Source organism: Rhinatrema bivittatum, chromosome 1 (genome assembly GCF_901001135.1).
Source record: "Rhinatrema bivittatum chromosome 1, aRhiBiv1.1, whole genome shotgun sequence".
Taxonomy (NCBI): domain Eukaryota; kingdom Metazoa; phylum Chordata; class Amphibia; order Gymnophiona; family Rhinatrematidae; genus Rhinatrema; species Rhinatrema bivittatum.
The window spans coordinates 420,517,379-420,537,622 of NC_042615.1; the positions used below are offsets into that span (position 1 = coordinate 420,517,379).

The following is a 20,244-nucleotide window of genomic DNA, read 5'->3' on the forward strand; positions in this document are numbered from 1 at the left end:
CAAAATCGGGAACACTCAGTCCTCCCATACCCCATTTTGTCTTTCAGCCAATGCAAGGGGATCCTGGACATCTTCCCCGCCATATAAAAGAATGCAATGCCTTGTCTAAGCTCGCCAGGTCGTTTTATTTAATAGAAAGAGGCAAGTTCTGGACAACATAGAGACATTTGGGGAGAATGACCATTTTGAATATATAAAACGGCCCCACAAGGAAAGTGGTAAGGTGTTCCAGGCCAGCATCAGTTCATGGGAAGACTTTAACAAATTGGAAATATTTAAATCATACAATTTAGACAGCTGAATAGAAAGGCAAACACCGAGATATCGGAGAGTATCTCTCGCCCAGTGCAGGGGAAAAGGCTCCCCCATCTCTCCTGGAGTCCCTCCAGAAAGGCCAAGGCTTCAGATTTGTCTGGGTTAAGCTTCAGACTGGAGAAAGACCCAAACTCCCAAAATATTGATAAAAGAAAGTATAACGAATGCTTGGTGTCTGTTAAAAAGACCAAAATATCATCAGCAAAGGCTGCTTATTTGAAACATCTGTATGAAGCCATACCCCCTTCACCGTCCGAGAAGATTGGATGAATAAAAGAAGGGGTTCAAGATGTAAAAGGAAGAGAAGAGGAGACAGAGGGCAGCCCTGTTGCGTGCCCCTATGACCAGGAACACATCTGATTGCGATCTGTTGGCAACGATAAACGCGGTGGGGTCATGATACAGAAGCTGAACTGTGTAGTAATAAAACCCCTCAATTCCCACACAGCGCAAAATATGAAACAGGAATCCCCACTCCACCCTATCAAACACCTTTTCAGTGTCAAAGCTGACTACCAGATAGAGTTCCTCTCCCTGGCTGCATAGGGCCATAGCTGTCAATACGAGCCTTAATTTAGTAAGTGCATAACATTTCCTAACAAAACCCATTTTGGCCCAGACAGATCAGAGAGGGTAAGATGTCTGTGAGGCTGTCAGACAATATTTTAGCCAGCAGTTTCTGGTCAAAGTTAAGTAGGGAAATGGGACAATAGGATGCCAGGGAAAGGGGGTCCTTCACTGGCTTGGGAATAAGAGTTATATGGGCTGCATTATTGTGAGCCGGATACGTCCCCGTGCTAATCAACGCATTGAAGGTGTGTGATAGAGGGGGCCCCAGGGAGTCAATCAAACATTTATAGAACTCAGCTGTGAACCCATTGGGCCCTGGAGCTTTAAATCTCTTTGCCTGCCAAATAGCCAACTTAAAATCCTCTTCCGTTATGGGGCGATTCAACCAAATTCGTTGATCCAGAGTTAGATGAGGGAGGTTGACTTGGGTGCAAAATTGATCACAAGCCTCCTGGTCCCAGCCCTCAGAAATATAAAGATCAGAGTAAAATTTCCAGAAACTACTTAATATAGTGGGAGTATCATTCACCACTCAGCCAGAGGAGGCACGTAGGGCTGTAATATGCTGAGGGCTGCAAGCTGCTTTGATTAAATTAGCCATCAATTTCCCAGATTTATTGCTAAATTGAAAGAGCTTGAACTGGTAGTATATCAAGCTCTTTTTAGCATGTTGATGCAGCAAATAATTAATGGCCCCTTGCAGTGAGAGAAAGCTCTCCTTTTTTAGTCGAGAATTAGCACGTGCTAGAGCACTCTTTGCACGTTAAAGTTGGTTGCTCAAAGATAATAGGTTTTCGCCTATGGGCCAGTTTTTCGCCTATGGGCCAGATAGGAAATGATGTCCCCATGTATAACTGCTTTTGCCATGTACCAAAACAGTACAGGGTCATTCGTGTGTGCACTATTAAGATGTGAGTAATCATTCCATTTAGCATGGAAGTATTCATGGAAATGGGAGTCATCAGCTAGAAAATAGGGAAAACGCCAGACAAAGGAGATGGAGATGGAGAGGACCAAGCTAATTCAATCCATATGGGGGCATGATCAGAAATAATAATGTCATTATTTGCCCACATCCCGAACTTTAGAAAAAATGTGATTACTTATTAAGATATAATCCAATTTAGAAAAGGTCGCATGGGCACAAGATAAGTGAGTAAAATCTTTATTGGTGGGATGAAGTATGCACCATGTGTCTACCAAGTGCAAAGAGTGCTCTAAGAAGGAGATACCTTTGCTAAGTTTGCCATCCTTCGAGTGGGCATAGGACTTACCTAGTTGAGGGTCGTGAATGACATTGAAATCACCTCCTACAATGATGGTGTGTTCCATATACAGGAGACGTAATCTGTAGATATCCCGATAAAAAACAAGGTTATAATTATTGGGAGCATAAAGGTTGCACAAAACCAGAGTGTCATGATTAAATTCAGCAATTAAAATAATGTACCGTCCCTGTGGGTCTTTAATTTCTGTTTGAACGGTGAAGGGCATCTGCTTGTTGACCAATATTGCTACCCCAGCAGACTTGTAAGTTGCCGGTGTAAAATGGACCACTCCCACCCAATTTTGGCACAGTTTCCTATGCTCCAGGTTGCTTAGATGTGTTTCTTACAGAAATACAAAGTCTGCCGACTTTCTCTTTAAAACTGTAAGGATTTTAGACCGCTTAATCGGTGAATTAATACCACAGGCATTCCAGGAGAATATATGAGTCCCTCGATTAGTTATCCATGGTAATCCAAAAGACCATGATATAGGAATATAACAACATCATCGCAATGGGGACCCTCCCAGCTGAGGCCCCCATCTATCAAGGATTTCCCAGGAAAGATCTGACATGGCTTGATAAATATATACAATATACAGGCACAGCACACCATCAGAAAAAACTGTAAATATCCCTTGATTCCCCCACCCAAAACCCCCCTCCCTCTCCCTACCCCAAATTCCCCAAAGCTAATCTTATCCCAGCTATCAGTGGAGATCACTACCATGCTATCAGATCCCCCATCCCCATCCAACCCTAATCACACCACACTTCCTGTAAGAGAGTAATAAAAAGGAACCCAATCTGTATCATCAGCTGCCCTCAGATAGAAATTAGCCTAAGCTAATGCTAGACATCAGGTTGTGACAACTAGGATAAACGTTATGAAGCTGGGGCCATAAAGCAAAGGCGCCCTCAAGATGTTAGCTGAACAGACAGTTTCCCAAGCAATGAAAACTTGAAAATAAACAAGGGGTGAATCTGTAAAAAATACCCCTGTACTCCAGAGTGAACCAAACTGTAAAGTCCAATAAACACATAATCCCTATCAAAGTTCAAGGAGGTCTTGTAGATTAATGAGGTGTCAGAAGGGGCCAAAATAATCGCCAGCTTCCAACCAGGTTGCTGCACCTTGGTTCGACTCGTCATGCGATCTCATGACGTTTCTGTGCGAGGTACTGCCAGAAAGTTGGACGTCAATGTGCTTTGTTCATTTAAGAATTTTTGAGTGTCTTCAGCCGATGAAAGCCAGCGCGGGCCTTCGGGGGTTGCCACACACAGCCTGGCCGGGTAGACAAGCGTAGCTCTCATACCAATGGCGAACAGTTTGGCACAGAGCAGGGCCAGAGCTCGGCGCTGCGAAGCGAGGTTCGCAGAAAAATCTTGAAAGACCAGAATTTTTTATTTTTGTAGGTTAAAGATTTGCCGGATCACGTCGCTTGCAAAAATGTATTTTTGTGAAAGAAATTGAAGATTTTTGCAATCACCATTTGGGGACGGGCCATGTTCACCTTTTTAGGCACCAGCCAGTGAGTGCACTCCACCCACAGTGGGCCTCGCGACCGAGAGAGGCCCAATTCCCAGGAGATCCAGGTTTCCAGAAATTGTGGTAGGTCCTTTTCTGCCAGTGTCTCAGGTAACCCAATAAAGCGCAGATTAGATCTGCGCTTTATTGGGTTACCCGAGATTTTAGCAAGAAGATTTCAGTCTGAGATGTATGGAGGCCATCTTGGACATCTGACATTCATTGTTCAATGTCTGAAAAGTGCATTTCAGATTCTGCAATTGAAGCGGATAATTCAGCCAATTTAGTGGAAATAGTCTTAAGTTCGGGCCTTAAGGCTTCCCTCAGCGCAGTTTTTATATCAGCCAGAACCGCAGTGTGGGTGGTCTCAGGAGGCCTGGCTTCATCCTCCGGCTGCTGCTCGAGAGTCCAGGATTTATCTTTGTCTTTATCTTTCTTTGCCATCCTGGACACCATCATGCAAACAAACAGAGTCCTGATGAAGGATGGTTATCTGGCAGAGACTAGTAGAGAAGCCAATGGGGATTGGCAGGTGTGGATGGGGTTGGATGCAGAAGCAGGGAGCTGAGAAGGGAAATCATATCCGTTCCCCTCACTGCATCATGTGATCTCACATTTATTCCTTTAAATTCTATGTTCCTCATGTAAATTAGAGGAAAAAAATGGCAAAGCTCCTCTCTGTATCATATCACAATCCGTGTTGACTTTCACAATTGGAGATAGAGCGAGAAGAAAAAACTCTAGTTCTGACTGTTTTAAAGGGGAAGGGCAAGATTACTCAGGTATTTTATGTAACCCCAGATAGTGGTTCCAGAGGCCATATCTCTCAACTCTCAGATTTAGATGGTACATTTCCTTTGATATTAAATTACTTTACTCTCCAGCATTCCCTGAGTGGGGGGAAAGATAACTTCCAAGGCCCTGTGCCTTGCAAATGCTTAAGTCGTAGTTCAGAGTTCTTGTCCACAGCACTAATGATAACAGCACTGATGAGTTTTAGTCTCTATGCAGTAGGAAGCACACTGGAAGATGATTTGGTTTCCAACATTAATTTTACTGATATGTGATGAAATAGTGAAATAATATTTGCAGCAGTTTAATTTATTTTTGATGCTACAAGTGCTTCTGAATAAATTTATGAGATCCTAAACTCTTGTTTAACATTTAAGATGGTAAAGCCAATTGATTCAGTCTTTCATCTGATGTTTCTCTGTCTCAGTGGTATGGACCAAGTTTAGTGCTCTCCTCTCAATGTAGGTGAAATGTTAAAAATGAAATCCAGTTTTAGATGTCTATTCACATACACATTCATTTACCTTCTACCTCTCCTTGCTGTCTTCTTAGTCTCCTCACAGTACCTGGATGGCAACAGTTATTCTCCTCTTCTCCCTATTGGGAGTCCATCCCATCTCCTTTCTCTCCTTTCCCCTCTCTCCTTCTTCTCGTATGGATGACTGTAAGTCATCCCTCTCCACAGATCCCAATGATCTCAGATTCCTCTGCAGTAAAGGAATCTCTCCCAAACAAGAAGTAACTGAGTCCCTAGTTGATGGGTACTCAGAACATAAATGAATTAGCATATTAATATGAAAAGAATAGGGAGGGTGGAAAGAAACTCCCATATTCGAAATAAAAGTGTCCATGGAGGCATCAAGACTCGAACAGCAGAAAAATCAGGGGACAGCCATGGCATGCTACCCCTGCAATGGGAAACAGAAAATCCACAATATAAAATGGTGGTGGAGGTATTTATATTAGAGGAACACATCATTTGCACTCTCTCACATGGGGGAACTACTTACCCACACTATTACTCTGTTTCCTCCCCACACAAATGGAATATTCTGTATAGTTAGTTTCTGACAGAGATCTAACAGGATCTCTACACTTACAAAAAAAAAGGTGAAAAAAATCAGACATAAAGAGGGTAATTTTCAATAGTGTGCATAACTCAGCACATATGCATAAGTATGTGCATCTAAAGTTACGCCTGTGTTTTATAAACTGTGCAGTCAGAGCCACACAATTTATAAGATCCAGCATATCTCCATTTCCGAAAATGCAATCGTATGTTTCAGCACACATACTTTTTTATAATGTAGGGATCCACATAGTTTAATACCTATTTAATAAAAGTGTGCATATATTTTATTCATTAAACAGCTGTAATATATTCATGTAATAACCCTCAGTTTATGAGTAAAGGTAGGTATTTATAAAGTTGGCTGATGTATGCACATGTTGTGCTTATGAAATACTTACCTGTGTGCATACTTCTAAGCACCAGTTGACCCAGACTCCCTACCAGTTCACCCAAGCCCTCTATTGCTTGCTCCAGAACTTCCCCACACAAAAACCTCAAACAAAAGATAGATCTGATTTAATATCTGTGACTTAATTAACAGAGTGCACACATGGTTGATGATGTATATGTATAAATTTACTAGAGATGTGCATTCGTTTTTGCCGAATTGGAAAATTGCAACGAAATTGTCCAATTCGGCATGTTTCAGGGAGCCCGAAAAAAATCAGGATTTTCCCGTTTTTTCGCAAAAATTAGTTTTTCTGATTAGTGTGCACTAACGGGAGTCAGTGCGTGCTAACTCCCCGTTGGTGCGCGCTAACTCCCGTTAGCGCACACTAACAAAAACTAACAAAAAGTAACAAAATCTAACGGTTTTTGTTAGTTGCGCTAACAGGGAGTTAGCGCGCACTAACTAAAAATCGATTTTTCGCGAAAAAAAAGACCCGAACCGAAAAAAACCCGACATTTTCCATGGCGGCCGAAAAACGAAGAACGACACGAACACAAAAAACGATGCACATCTCTAAAATTTACACATCGGAGCAGACTGACAGTGATCTAAGCTCCTGGGCAATAAGGGTCATTGGCCCCAAACCATCCATCCAAGGCTAGGGGAGAGTGTTCTGAGTTCTTGAGCACTGCCATATTGCGTGAATGATCAGTCTGCCCCTGGTACATGTGCTTCCAAACCCCACCTCAGAACACCCTTGAAATGCTCTTTGTATGCATATACTTTTCCAAGTGGAAGTGATGGTATGTGTATACTCTCATCCTTATTTACTCTTTCGGATAGTAGAAAGACTAGGGGACACTCCATGAAGTTAGCATGGGGCACATTTAAAACTAATTGGAGAAAGTTTTTTTTCACTCAACGCACAATTAAACTCTGGAATTTGTTGCCAGAGGATGTGGTTAGTGCAGTTAGTATAGCTGTGTTTAAAAAAGGATTGGATAAGTTCTTGGAGGAGAAGTCTATTACCTGCTATTAAGTTCACTTAGAGAATAGCCACTGCCATTAGCAATGGTTAATTGGAATAGACTTAGTTTTTGGGTACTTGCCAGGTTCTTATGGCCTGGATTGGCCTCTGTTGGAAACAGGATGCTGGGCTTGATGGACCCTTGGTCTGACCCAGTATGGCATTTTCTTATGTTCTTAAAATGTGCTTACCATATACAGGTATTTGGCAATTTTACACACCCAACAGTCGCATAAGCCTTTGAATATTACGCCCAAGAGATCCACCGGATTTTAGGAGGAGCAACCATTCCAAAAGTAGTTTTACCACAGGTCAGAAAAAAAAATAAGCCCCTAAGATTCCCCCAAGTGTCCTTTTCAAATCTATTATCAACTTCCCATCACCCATCAGTTTCCATTTTTTGCAGAAAAGGTTGTGAAATCCCACTTATAAGACCATGTGTGAAAAGGGAAGTGCTATTAGTCTTGTCTGTCAGGAACTTTTATCAGCTTGATGGGTTTTATAATCACTTTATAGCTCTCTATCACTTTGATTATGCATCTGGGTGCTATAAAAGTCAGAAATTCTTTACATGGAAGGAGAGTGAGGTAATGATGAAAAACAAACCAAATGAGCTCAAAATGAAAACTAATTCAACTGGCTTTTCAGTAAGACAAAAGAGGACTTTGTTTCAGGTAATAAGTTTTAAACATGTTATGCACTCGTGCATCACCTTGCACTTGTCCACATTTTCCAGTCTTGCAAAGTCCTCCTGCAATTTATCACAATCTGCTTGTGATTTAACTACTCTGAACAATTTTGTATCATCTGCAAATCTGATTATCTCACTCGTCATATTTCTTTCCAGATCATTTATAAATATATTGAAAAGCACGGGTCCCAATACAGATCCCTGAGGCACTCCACTGCCCACTCCCCTCCACTGAGAAAATTGTCCATTTAATCCTACTCTCTGTTTCCTGTCTTTTAACCAGTTTGTAATCTATGAAAGGACATCGCCACCTATCCCATGACTTTTGTACTTTTCCTAGAAGCCTCTCATGAGGAACTTTGTCAAATGCCTTCTGAAAATCCAAATACACTACATCTACCGGTTCACCTTTATCCACATGTTTATTAATCTCTTCAAAAAAATGAAGCAGATTTGTGAGGCAAGACTTGCCTTGGGTAAAGCCATGCTGATTTTGTTCCATTAAACCATGTCTTTCTATATGCTCTGTGATTTTGATCTTTAGAACACATTCCACTATTTTTCCTGGCACTACAGGCAGGCTAACTGGTCTGTTGTTTCCCGGATCTCCCCTAGAGCCCTTTTTAAATATTGGGGTTATATTAGCCACCTTCCAGTCTCTAGGTACAATGGATGATTTTAATGATAGGTTACACATTTTAACTAATAGATCTAAAATGTCATTTTTGAGTTCCTTCAGAATCCTGGGGTGTATACCATCCAGTCCAGGTGATTTACTATTCTTTATTTTGTCAATCAGGCCTACCACATCTTCTAGGTTCACCATGATTTGATTCAGTCTATATGAATCATTACCCATGAAAACCTTCTCTGGAATGGGTATCTGACCAACATCCTCTTCAGTAAACACCGAAGCAAAGAAAACATTTAATCTTTCCATGATGGCCTTATCTTCTCTAAGTGCCCCTTTAACCCCTTGATCATCTAACAGTCCAGTTGACTCCCTCGCAGGCATTCTGCTTCAGATATATTTTAAAAAGTTTTTACTGTGAGCTTTTGCCTCTACGGCCAAATTCTTTTCAAATTCTCTCTTAGCCTGTCTTATCTATGTCTTACATTTAACTTGCCAACGCTTATGCATTATCCTATTTTCTTCTGTTGGATCCTTCTTCCAATATTTGAATGAAGATTTTTTGGCTAAATTAGCCTCTTTCACCTCAACTTTTAACCATGCCGGTAAATGTTTTGCCTTCTTTCCACCTTTCTTAATGTGTGGAATACATCTGTTCTGAGCTTTAGGATGGTATTTTTTAACAATGTCCATGCCTCTTGCACAAACGTTTTACCTTTGTAGCTGCTCCTTTCAGTTTTTTCCTATTTTTCTCATTTTATCAAATTTTCCCTTTTGAAAATATAGCACAAGAGCCGTGGATTTGCTTACTGTCCCCTTCCAGTCATTAATTCAAATTTGATCATATTATGATCACTATTGCCAAGCGGCCCCACCACCGTTACCTCTCTCACCAAATCCTGTGCTCCACTGAGAATTAGATCTAAAATTTCTCCCTTCTCGTCGGTTCCTGAATCAATTGTTCCATAAAACTGTCATTCATTCCATCCAGGAACTTTATCTCTCTAGCATGTCCCGATCTTACATTTACTCAGTTAATACTGGGGTAATTGAAATCTTCCATTTTGGTTAGCTTCCCTAATTTCTCTTAGCATTTCACTGTCCATCTCACCATCTTGCCAGGTGGACTGTAAAATATTTCTATCACTATACTCTTCCCCAACACACAAGGGATTTCTATTCATAAAGATTCGATTGTGCATTTAGTCTCATGCAGGATCTTTATCCTGTTGGACTCTATGCCATCCCGGACATAAAGCGCCACACCTCCTCCCGAGTGCTCCTCTCTGTCATTGCAATATAATTTATACCCGGTATAGCACTGTCCCACTGGTTATCCTCCTTCCACCATGTCTCTGAGATGTCATCATTTACTGCTATACATTCTAATTCTCCCATCTTACTTCTTAGACTTCTGGCATTAGCATACAAACATTTCAAAATGTATTTTTTGTTTGTATTTTCATTCTGCTTTTTAATTGATAGGGATAAGTTGGAATCTTTTAGCTCAGGTGAGTTTTTAGTTACAGGCAGTTGGACTACTTTTCTTATTATTGGAACCTCACTGTCGGGATGCCCTAATTCTAATGCGTCATTAGTATCCTTTGAAGTTACCTCCCTCCAAACCATGCACTGCTGAGTGACTGTCGGCTTTCCCCTTTGTTCTAGTTTAAAAGCTGCTCTATCTCCTTTTTAAAGGTTAGTGCCAGCAGTCTGGTTCCACCCTGGTTAAGGTGGAGCCAATCCCTTCGGAAAAGACACCTGCCCTTCCCCAAAATGTTCCCCAGTTCTTTAGAAAACTGAATCCCTCTTCCTTGCACCATCGTCTCATCCACGCATTGTTCAATTCGGAGTTAACAGTCTGCTTGGGATTAGCAATCTGTTGTTATTTAGGAGAGTTGTGGGTGGATCCATGGATTGGTGGCAGATGACCACGCCCCTGGGGGAAGATCCCGAGAGGGACCACCGGTCAGGCTCAGAGTATGGAGATAGACACACACTAGTTCTTTTATTAAACAGTATTACTGAACCACCAGAGGTGGCAGTAGTGAGCTGGAATGCCCGGCTGGGCTGTAGTCCCTCAGATACTGGAACAGCGATCCCTGGAGGCTGAGCTGTAGAGAAACTGAAATATAGTGAGTAGGCAGGGTATGCAGAGTTCATGTACTGAATCAGATGGTAACACTCCCATTAGGTAAGGTTCATAGCTTGTCCATTTTTCAGTGATTGCATCTCAAATTAAGCCCACAGTTAGCTCTTTACTTTATAGGCAGCTTGGAGGATCCCCTCTCCAACCACAAGACTAAGATCTAAGCACACTGATAGAAAGATAGTACAAACTCTCCTATTCTGTCCATTTTTTTCTTTCTGCTCTAAAACCCAGTTAGCCAAACAACATAAGAACATAAGGATTCGCACTCCTCCCCCCCACACACACTTGTTGCTCAGAATGAGGATCTGTTTGTTTGCTAAGATTGTCTTAATATATTTCCAATGCAAATTTTTCTTTCAGTCAAAGTTCTGCAATTTAGGATTTTGTCAGGTGGTTGCTATATGCAAATCCCTAAACCTGAAACTCTGATTTATACTTGTACAATAGAGGGTGATCACCTTCAAAGTAGGGGGTCCAATAACCTATTTAGTTTTGCTGTGGCAGTTCATGTTCCACTGCCTCTTCCAGTGGTAGCTTGTGGTCTCCTACCCCTCACTGGAGGGAAGGTTTCAAACATAAAGACCAAACTTTAGAATTCAGTTCCCCGTGCATTTTCTCAGCATGCAGGTCTGCCATTCTGTGACCTGCTAAGAATAGATACTTGTCTGACTTTGCTGAGCATTAGGGTTACTTTTATGTTCCTTTAATTATGCCTGTAGAATTCAAATGTCTCTGTTCTTCCCCTGCTTGTGTGCAAGTGGCAGGGAGCTCCCGACCTCCCTATTCTCAGAGCTCTGGCCCAAGGAGCTTTTCTGCACTATGTAATGATTTACTGTGCTTTAGTAATATTACAGTCCCTTCTTGGTATTGCTTCCCAGTTCTTTCTACAGAGAGTTGACTTTATTCTTTTGTTGTTTACGAGCCATTTAAGTTGTAGACCCATTCATATCACAGCAGTCAAAGTGCAAACCCTGAGCTGGGAATCAAATTGGAGTCTCCTACTTGGCAGTATAGGGCCAGCATTTTTCCCATGAACAGAAAGTTGGAGAGACCTTTTTACTACCTCTAGTCCAGAGAGTGCTTACCACTACACCATCAGGTGGGCATTCAGAAAGTAGACATTTGTCACTTGTAGCAAATGTAAGGGGGTGCCAAAATCTGCCCCTTACTAACAGCAGTGCCCTTTACCTTTATGGCAGCAACGGCCTTCCTCAAGTGCTAGTAGCCTTCCCTGTGCAGGAAGAGTTTTTCCTTCTCCCTAGACCTTCCCCATGGAGATCTCTGCAAGCAGGGATACTCACTCTCTCTCTCTATCTCAGCCCTGTGCTAAGGTTGATTGTCCAATTTCCCTCAAAAGTCCTCCCCCTAACATCATATGGGTGCGGGGATTTATATACACACTTACAACCCCTCCTAATGGGCAATGGTACAACTTACCAACACACCTCACTACAATGACATCACACCAAGGAACAAGCCATTAGAATACTCAAGTAAAAGTATAAATAATAATAACACAAAATGTAAGTAAAACTAAAAGATTCATGTCCCCCATTGTCTTCTCCATAAACCTTTGGAAGGGAGCTGGGATCCCTGAGAGCCCTTGTGGGAATCAGTTAAGCTGGTAAAACCTATCCCTTGGTGTGATGTCATTGTAGTGAGGTGTGTTGGTAAGTTGTACCATTGCCCATTGGGAGGGGTTGTAAGTGTGTATAAAACCCCCAGCACCCATGGGATGTGGGAACTTTTGAGGGAAATTGAACAATCAGTCTTACACAGGGCTGAGAATGAGAGAGAGAGTGAGTGTCCCTCCTTGCAGAGGTCACTTGTTGGGCCTAACTCTCCATAGGGAAGGTCTGGGGAGAAGAGAAGGAAAAACTGTTCCTGCACAGGGAAGGTTGCTGGGACCTGAGGAAGAGATAGGCCAGACCTGCTGAGAGGAAGGAATCCAGAAGGAAGTGGTCCTGGGATTCCAGAGGGTGTTGGAAGAAGTGTTGCTGAGTAACGATCAGAGTCTGAGGAGCCCCATAAACAAAGGGGATTCTACAGAATTTACTGGGTGAGTGCACTGAGTGGTTTCAGAGACAGAGTAAGCGTGCCTGACAAAGTTCACAGAGTTGCTGACTGAACAATTAAATCAGCCAGAGACTCTATTAAGGTAAGAACCGAGAGACCGAGAAGTGAGATTGGCCATGAGGGCCCAAAAAGGAAGCGTGCCTGCCACAAGAATTGGCCTGTTTGGGAGAGCATGTGAAAAGGCGAAAGACTGAGATTTACTGTTTGGTGCTCTTGAACTTTATTTTTGTGGTATGCTTGTATTTTTCTCTTCCACCAGCAGTTGAAGAGGTTTGGAGTGGAGTGTGATCTTTGATGTGACTGCACTAGTAAACCTCAGAGTGAGAACGATACCCTAAGGCAGGGGTCGGGAACCCATGGCTCGCGAGCCAGATATGGCTCTTTTGAGGGCTGCATCTGGCTCGCAGACACGTGTCGCCATACTTCGCGGTTCCCCGCTGACCCAGCTGCTCCCCGGTCCTCCGCCGCCCGGGCTTAAAATGCTGTCAGCCCGGGCGGAACGCGGCAGGACAGCTGGAGTCAGCGGCACCGGCGTGCTCTCTTCTCCTCCCCCCCCCCCCCCGCGGCCCGGAAGAGGAAGTGGAGAGCATCGGGTGCCTGCGCGGGAAGAAGAGACCACACTAGCGTGGTCTCTTCTTCCGCGCAGGCACCCGATGCTCACCACTTCCTCTTCCGGGCCGCGGGGGGGAGGAGAAGAGAGCACGCCGACTGGAGTCATCCGGGTGCCTGCGCGGGAGTCATCGGGTGCCAGCGCTGGAGTCATCGGGTGCCTGCGCGGGTCTTCCCGCGCAGGCACCCGATGCTCTCCACTTCCTCTTCCGGGCCGCGGGAAGAAGAGAGCACGCCGGTGCTCTCTTCTTCCCGCGGCCCGGAAGAGGAAGTGGAGAGCATCGGGTGCCTGCGCGGGAAGAAGACTGCAGCGCGGCTCGGAGGAAAATGAAAATCTTCAACCGCGGCCGATGGGACTCCGCCTTCGCCTCCGCCTCCGCGAGGGCTGAAATTGAAGGAGGTTAGCGTTGGGAGGTGGCTGCTGCTGCCGCGAGTTCCCGGGGGGGGGGGGAGAGAGAGAGTGAATGAGCGAGCAAGCATGTGTGTTTGAGATCCTGTGTGTGTGAGTGAGAGATTGCATGTATGTGAATGATTGAGAGCCTGTATATGTGAAAGAGAGTATGTCTGTGATTGAGATCCTGCCTGTGAGAGAGAGAGCATGAATGTAAGTTTACCATTGGGAACCTGTATGTGTAAGTTTGTAATTGAAAACCTGTTTGTTTGAAAGAGTATGTGTGTATGATTGAGATCCTTTGTGTGTGAGAGAGATCATGTGTATGTATAAGTAAGAGAGAGATCATGTGTGTCTGTGTCTGATTGACAGCTGGTTTAGGTGATGGATCATGTGAGTATGTGATTGAGAGCCTGTGTTTAAATGAGAGAGAGAGACCATGTGTGTCTGTGTGATTGAGAGCTGATTTAGGTGAGGGAGCATGTATGTGATTGAGAGCCTGTGTTTAAATGAGAGAGAGAGACCATGTGTGTCTGTGTGTGATTGAGAGCTGATTTAGGTGAGGGAGCATGTGAGTATGTGATTGAGAGCCTGTGTGTAAATGAGAGAAAGAGAGGACATGTTTGTAAGCATGTGAATGAGAGTCTGTGTGTGAGAGAAAAAGACAGCATGTATTTATGTGATTGAAAGCCTGTGTGTGTGTAAGCGTGAAAAGATAGACAGCATGTGTGTAAATGTGTAATTAAGAGCCTATATAAGTGAGAGAGAAAAAACATTTGTATATGTGAGTGACTGAGAGCATGTGTGTATAGGTGTGTCATTGAGAGCCAGTGTGAGAGAGAGCGCTGGTATGTGACTGAGAGAGGAGAAAGTTCCAAGCAAACCACCCCACCTCCTGCTAATTCAGAACAATCTCAGGACACCTGGATATCAACGTTCCCAGGTATGCAGAGCAAAAAAATTTTTGTATCCTTATTATTTTTCATTACTGGATCTTTGTGTCTGCTATTTTGAAATATTTTGTTGGTATCTGGAAATGTTTTATATGAGTTTTTAATTATTGGATATTCCACTCATCAGCTGTTTCGAAATATGTTCTTTTTGTTAGTACAGTTTTACTGCTGATGATTTTATATTTCTTGATTTGTTTTATAAGGATGTGTGATGTTTCTTTTTTCCTTTGTTACACTGCATACAGAGACTCTGGCTTGTTGCAGTTTCCAATTCAGTTTTTGTCTGCATGCTTCTTGTTATGCGTTTTGGTCTCTTTATTCTATGTTAGGTGAGGGACAGCACGTGATCCCTAAGGCCTTGAAAAGATTAAACATTCCCCACCCCCCACCCCATGCTGAAACCCAGGGAGGTTATGGGACCCTCCCCAAGTTCCTCCAAGCCTAAGAGGGATGGGGGTTCACTATGATGCTGTGGAAAGAAACCTGAAGCTAAAAATTGACAATATAAGCCAGCAAAAGGATGAAGATCGTTTGCAGGACAACTTTCAAACCATGCGCAGAAGTGTGACCTTTGCAGGTACTTTGTACCTGCAGACCTTAATTTGGTTTTCAAAAGGAAAGGGCATACAGACTTTTCCTTGGAAAATTTGTACAAAGTTTGGAGGTACCTGCGGACTTTGCATCTGGATGGGCTGTTTGGAAAATTGCCCCATTATTTAATTTTGCCTTACAATAAAATAAGTGTAACACACAGCGAAAGCATAGTGAGTTCAACAAACTTAGCACCCCTAGGACATCTCCAGTATTCCTGACTGCACTTGGATGCAGCCCCTCTACTTGGCAATATTCACTGCCTGTTGTGACTCACTGAATTCCGTATTTATATTTTGGGAGGGAGTGAAATTTGGATATTATTGTTTTAGTTTGTAATGCAGTCTGTCCCAGCTCCCTAACATGAGTAGGGGAGGATCAGGCTGTAGTAAGGATTTATATTGCATTTTATATTTATATTTTCATGATGCTGTTGCATGTGATGATTTGTATTGTCATTCTCTGTATATAGTATTAAGCCTATTGTAACATGTGGGCCTGCCCCGCAGAATGATGAGATTAAACTGAATTACAAAAACAATTATATGGATTTCAACCCAGAAGACTGTGCTTTTCTAACAGGCTGTAACATAATTGTTATGTTTTTTTTTTTTGTGTTGCAGCAAATCAGATGGCTCTGTCTCCATTACTGTCCTGCGATACACCTCGGTAAATTACACTTGATCCTTTACAGCAGAAGCTTTTCTTTGCACCAAGGTTTGATACTGTGATTTATCAGTAAATCTGAGAGCACAGATAAAGTGAAGATTATTTAATTGTTAAAGGCCCAGAGCAGGCCCTCATCCTCTGGCCACAAAGAACAATAACTGTTGATGACAACTGCCTAGCATATGCTAACCTGTCCAGTTTTCATGATGCAGTAGCTCACTGAGAGCAGAACCTTACCTCCACTACTTTCTTGCCCATAGCTAAAACATAGCAGGGCAAGGGTTAGGATAGAATGTGCTCACTATCACCAGAAGGGCTCCCTCTTCCTACAAGGCATGGATTTACTCTCCAAACAGGAAGCCTGTGGAAGAGAAGGAGGAGCAGCCATGAGTGCATGCTGTAACAGCCCATGGGCTATCAGACGGATTCTGCTGCTATAGCTTAGCAAGGGCCCAAGTTCAGTCATGATCATAGGCCCTCTCCCTCAATTCAGCTTCTCCTCCCTCTCCTTGCCTTTCTCTCTACTTCCCAACTCATCCTTTCTTGTAAGCCCCTTCAGTCTTTTTTTTTTGCTATTCCCCATGGTCTGCATTGTTTCTCTTCTTTGCAGTCCATGTTGAGAGCAGCACCAAGAGCAGGTGTGTCTATTTCTTGATTTCTCTGTGGCTGCTCTGCTTGCAGTCCTCCATCTCCCTTTTCTATTAACCCCCAGCCCCACCCCTGCAGCTCTCCTCTCTGAATCCCAGTCCTTCCTCTTGCAGCCTATCTATCTTCTATACCTCTTCCAGCTAACTTTTGCCCTTTTGTATTCCTCTCACTCCCCTGCTACCCTCCATCATCCCTATATAACCCTCCGTACTTCCTGACAACAACTCTTTGCATTCATTTCTCAACACTGACTCCCCCCATGCTGAGGCTCCAGCTGGGTTGGTTTCCATGCAGATCAACTTGACTAATTTCTCATCTTTTGTGTGGGCCCTGGTTCCTCCTCTGGTCAGGGTATGGTCTGGAACATGGATGACTGACAAGTGGAAGAGTGTCCACATACCTATGTAGTGGTGAGCAGGGAATCGTGGAGGGAAGGAAGATGTAGTGTCAGTAGGGGTGGGTTAAATGTGCATCTGTTTATTTAAAAAATATTTATTAATCACTTTCCTGATTACATCTCTCAAAGCAATTTACAACAGAAATTAAAACAATGTATCATATATTTATTTATTTAAAATGTTTGTATACCGCACAATGGGTAGGGGACTATCCGTCTAGGCGTTTTACATACTTGCACATACATAAATAAGCAATATATAAAATACGAACAGATTAAAAATTTCATATACAAACAAATTAAAATTCATGAAAATAGACAATTAGATTAACAATCATGATGTAATGTGATAATCCTTAGTATAAATTGTATGCGCGGGTAAAAAGGTGAGTTTTTAGTAGTTTCTTAAATTCTGTATGGTTGGCTGTCAGGCGGATATGTTCTGGGAGTGTGTTCCATATATATAACAAATATACAACAATGAATACATTAAAACTGTATATCATAAAACAATTCACCCAGTAGACCAAAATTAGCTGACAATCTCTCTCCCCTAATGCTAATCATTCGTCAGGCCAATGACTATGAGCCATGTTTTTAATTTCTTTCGAAAACTCAAAGTTTCCTTCTCTTCCCTAAGATTTCATGGTAGACTATTCCACATGCCTGGGACCATAAATGAGAATGATCTATTTGCTATCCGTTGCTGTTGAAACCTTTTCACCTCTGGAAGTTGTAATAAATATCTGTTCACTGACCTCAAATTCCTCCCTGTTTCTTACCATTTTAATTTACCTCTCAAATGTGGTGCACACTGACCATGCAAGATCTTAAATGCCATCAATAGTACCTTAAACTTACAGCGTTCCCTCACCGGGAGCCAGTGTAGGCCCAACAGTATTGGTGCAGCTGAAGTTCTTCTTGTACTGCCAGTGACTATACAGGCTGCAGTGTTCTGAATTACCTAAAGCCTTCCTGTCAGTTTTGATGGGAGACCCATAAACAACGCATTACATTAAGCCACTGATTTCAACATACTCAAATCCAGAGACGATTGAAATTGTGGCACCAATTTTTTTAATTCCATTTTGATGGAAAGAGTGGATGCCACACTTGGCAGAGATCGGGTTAAATCTCAATTCTATTATAAATGTTAGGGCAGAAATGGGCAAACTATGGCTCTTGGAGGTGAGTCAGGTCCTGGCCTGCAGCAACTTCAGCATATCACGTCCAACTGGAAGTGAATCATCAAGCCAGAACTAAAGTTGCCACTGGCCCATCAGACCTCTGGGCCTGCCCCAGCCCCCGCTCCCTCTGCAGATTTCAGGAAGGACAGGGGTAGAGGCTTTTCCCCCTTGCCCTCCTCCAGACATCCAGGGAGGAATCCTCCAGACACTCATTAACCCCCCCCCCCCCCCCACCACCACCTCGACCAGACCCCCAATGTGATCCTTTGGGCCCATAGGTTTGCTTGCCCCTGTGTTAAGGCCATTCTTGTGTAAGGAGATACAGTGATCCCCAATTAGCTATGCTAATTGCAGATAAAGTTGCCTGGATCCCTCAGAATTAATGCAGCAGGCAGAGAAGGGAGCACTAACGGATGAGGAACTATGATGATGTGCGCTTCCTTACTGAAAAAGCTACAACCATTTTGTACGTTTTATGTGTTTGTTACACTATTTCTCATTTGGACATTGCAAAGTCTTGTAAAAGTATGCAACCCATTCCGCCGACTAACTGGGCCCAGGGGCTCACTGGAGAATACTCCCAGGTTCTTTTCCTGACAGAGGGAAAGGTAAAATCTTACAAGACCTCTTAGGCTTCCTTTGGAATTCTGCTTCTTACAGTAAAACATTGTACAAGATAACTGCTGTCCAAAATTAAATCCATACAACACAGGAGTACACAAAGGTTTACACTTAATAGTGCACATCAATACAGAAATAAAAGTTCCAGAAGAAAGTCACAGTCTCATAAATGAGCACTCTCTGGCAGCGGGTACTTTTCACAAGAGACCCTTGCTGGGCACTTCCCTAATGGTACCGGCAAACCTGGATGGAGACTCCTTTCCAGTAGGACTAACTGGAACTCCTTCCGAAACGCTTCAGAAACTCCTGTGCCGGTGCTTTCCTATAAGCAGCAGCTCTGCGAGACCTTCCATCCGCAAAGCCAGCCTTCCCTCTGGAACTCTCTCTTGGAAGGAAACGAGAAGAGTCCTGAGCTCACTGTAGTCATGAGTTTTGTTAAATCAGAGCAGACAGACCCCTTCATCACACTGGGGAATGTCAGACATACCACTGCACTCCTGCTGTTTCTGATCTCATCTGCCAGTGTTTGTAGGAATACTGAAGATAACAGTAAAGGACACTCTGTTGGCTCCCTTACAAGGGTAAGGACACACTTTCAAGTGATGAGAAGCCCTGTAGAAAATGAACAGAACTCTGTCTAAAGCTTTTACAAGTGAGTCAGAAGTGGCCTTAAAGAGTCAGATGATACTTTCAGTTGAACTCTGCTTGTGTTTATTAAAGCTTGGGCATTTTATCACTTGTCTACAGTTTCCTGTCCTGAGTCACCAGCACTCCAGAAATGCTATAAATAGCAAAAGAGGGAAGGAGAGAGAGCGAGCAAGGGAATAGGAGTGAAATGGAAGAAAGAGCGAGCAAAGTGGGGAAAGGATGAGGTTGAAGATCTGGAGTACTGCACAGAAAATGTTGATTGAATTCTTCCCCTGGCATTAATCCTCGTGTGAAGAAGTCTGGGGTGTGTACACTATTTTTGGCTTGAGCAGTTGGTCCTGAAATTTCATGGCTTTCCTTTAAGATAGTGGATGTAGGGCGTGTTCCTGCCTACCTTGGCTGTTGAATGGGCTACTTTTCAGAGCAGTTTGGCCTTCAGCACTCATTTAGTCATTCAGTGTGCAACTTTCAAAGGGATCTCCACAGGCAAAATGGTTTTACCCAGGTGTAACCACTGGGTGGGATAGAACCCTGACGCTGTCTCCAAAGGCACATAGAAATACAATAGACCGTATCTGCAACCAGTTCTCCACACAAAGTTTTTCAATTCTGAGGTCCAAGGCTCCCTGTGGGGGAAGCATAGCTTTGCATTAAACAATGCATATAGTCCTTTTCCAGTTCCTATAAACAGCAGTGAAGCTTATCATCACTGCTGTTTACAGCAATAGTCACACTGAGAACAAATGTGGCTTCCAACTCCTTTCCTGATAGTTGATCAATTGAGTGAAGATTCTTTACAGCACTTAGGTTTAAAATAAAATTGATGAACAATATTGAAGAATAAAGATTAATACAATTGTGACCTCACTCTTCTTGCAAAGTCTCTCAATTTATGGAAGCCAGTTCCATAACAATTTATCTCCTTCTCCTTTCAATTAGTCAGATTGAAGAAAGTGTAATCCTTCTTCCAATTCCCTTTTATCAAAAGCTTCTCCGCACTGTGGAATGGTTAGAATTG

At 43.0% G+C, this 20,244-nt stretch overlaps 1 protein-coding gene across 5 annotated transcripts in view; it reads left to right on the top strand.

Annotated features, from left to right (window-relative positions):
- The window catches only part of FRMPD1 (FERM and PDZ domain containing 1), a 504,405-nt gene that overhangs the window by 272,598 nt on the left and 211,563 nt on the right, over positions 1-20,244 (top strand). For 2 of the 5 annotated variants that reach the window (XM_029603113.1, XM_029603121.1), the window contains exon 5: positions 15,680-15,725. The exons of 2 other annotated variants lie outside the window; for them this stretch is intronic. In XM_029603113.1, coding sequence (XP_029458973.1) covers positions 15,680-15,725 — 46 coding nt within the window. Of the gene's footprint in view, positions 1-15,679; positions 15,774-20,244 lie in introns of those variants that run through there. One more of the 5 variants, XM_029603146.1, reaches the window with a different exon arrangement.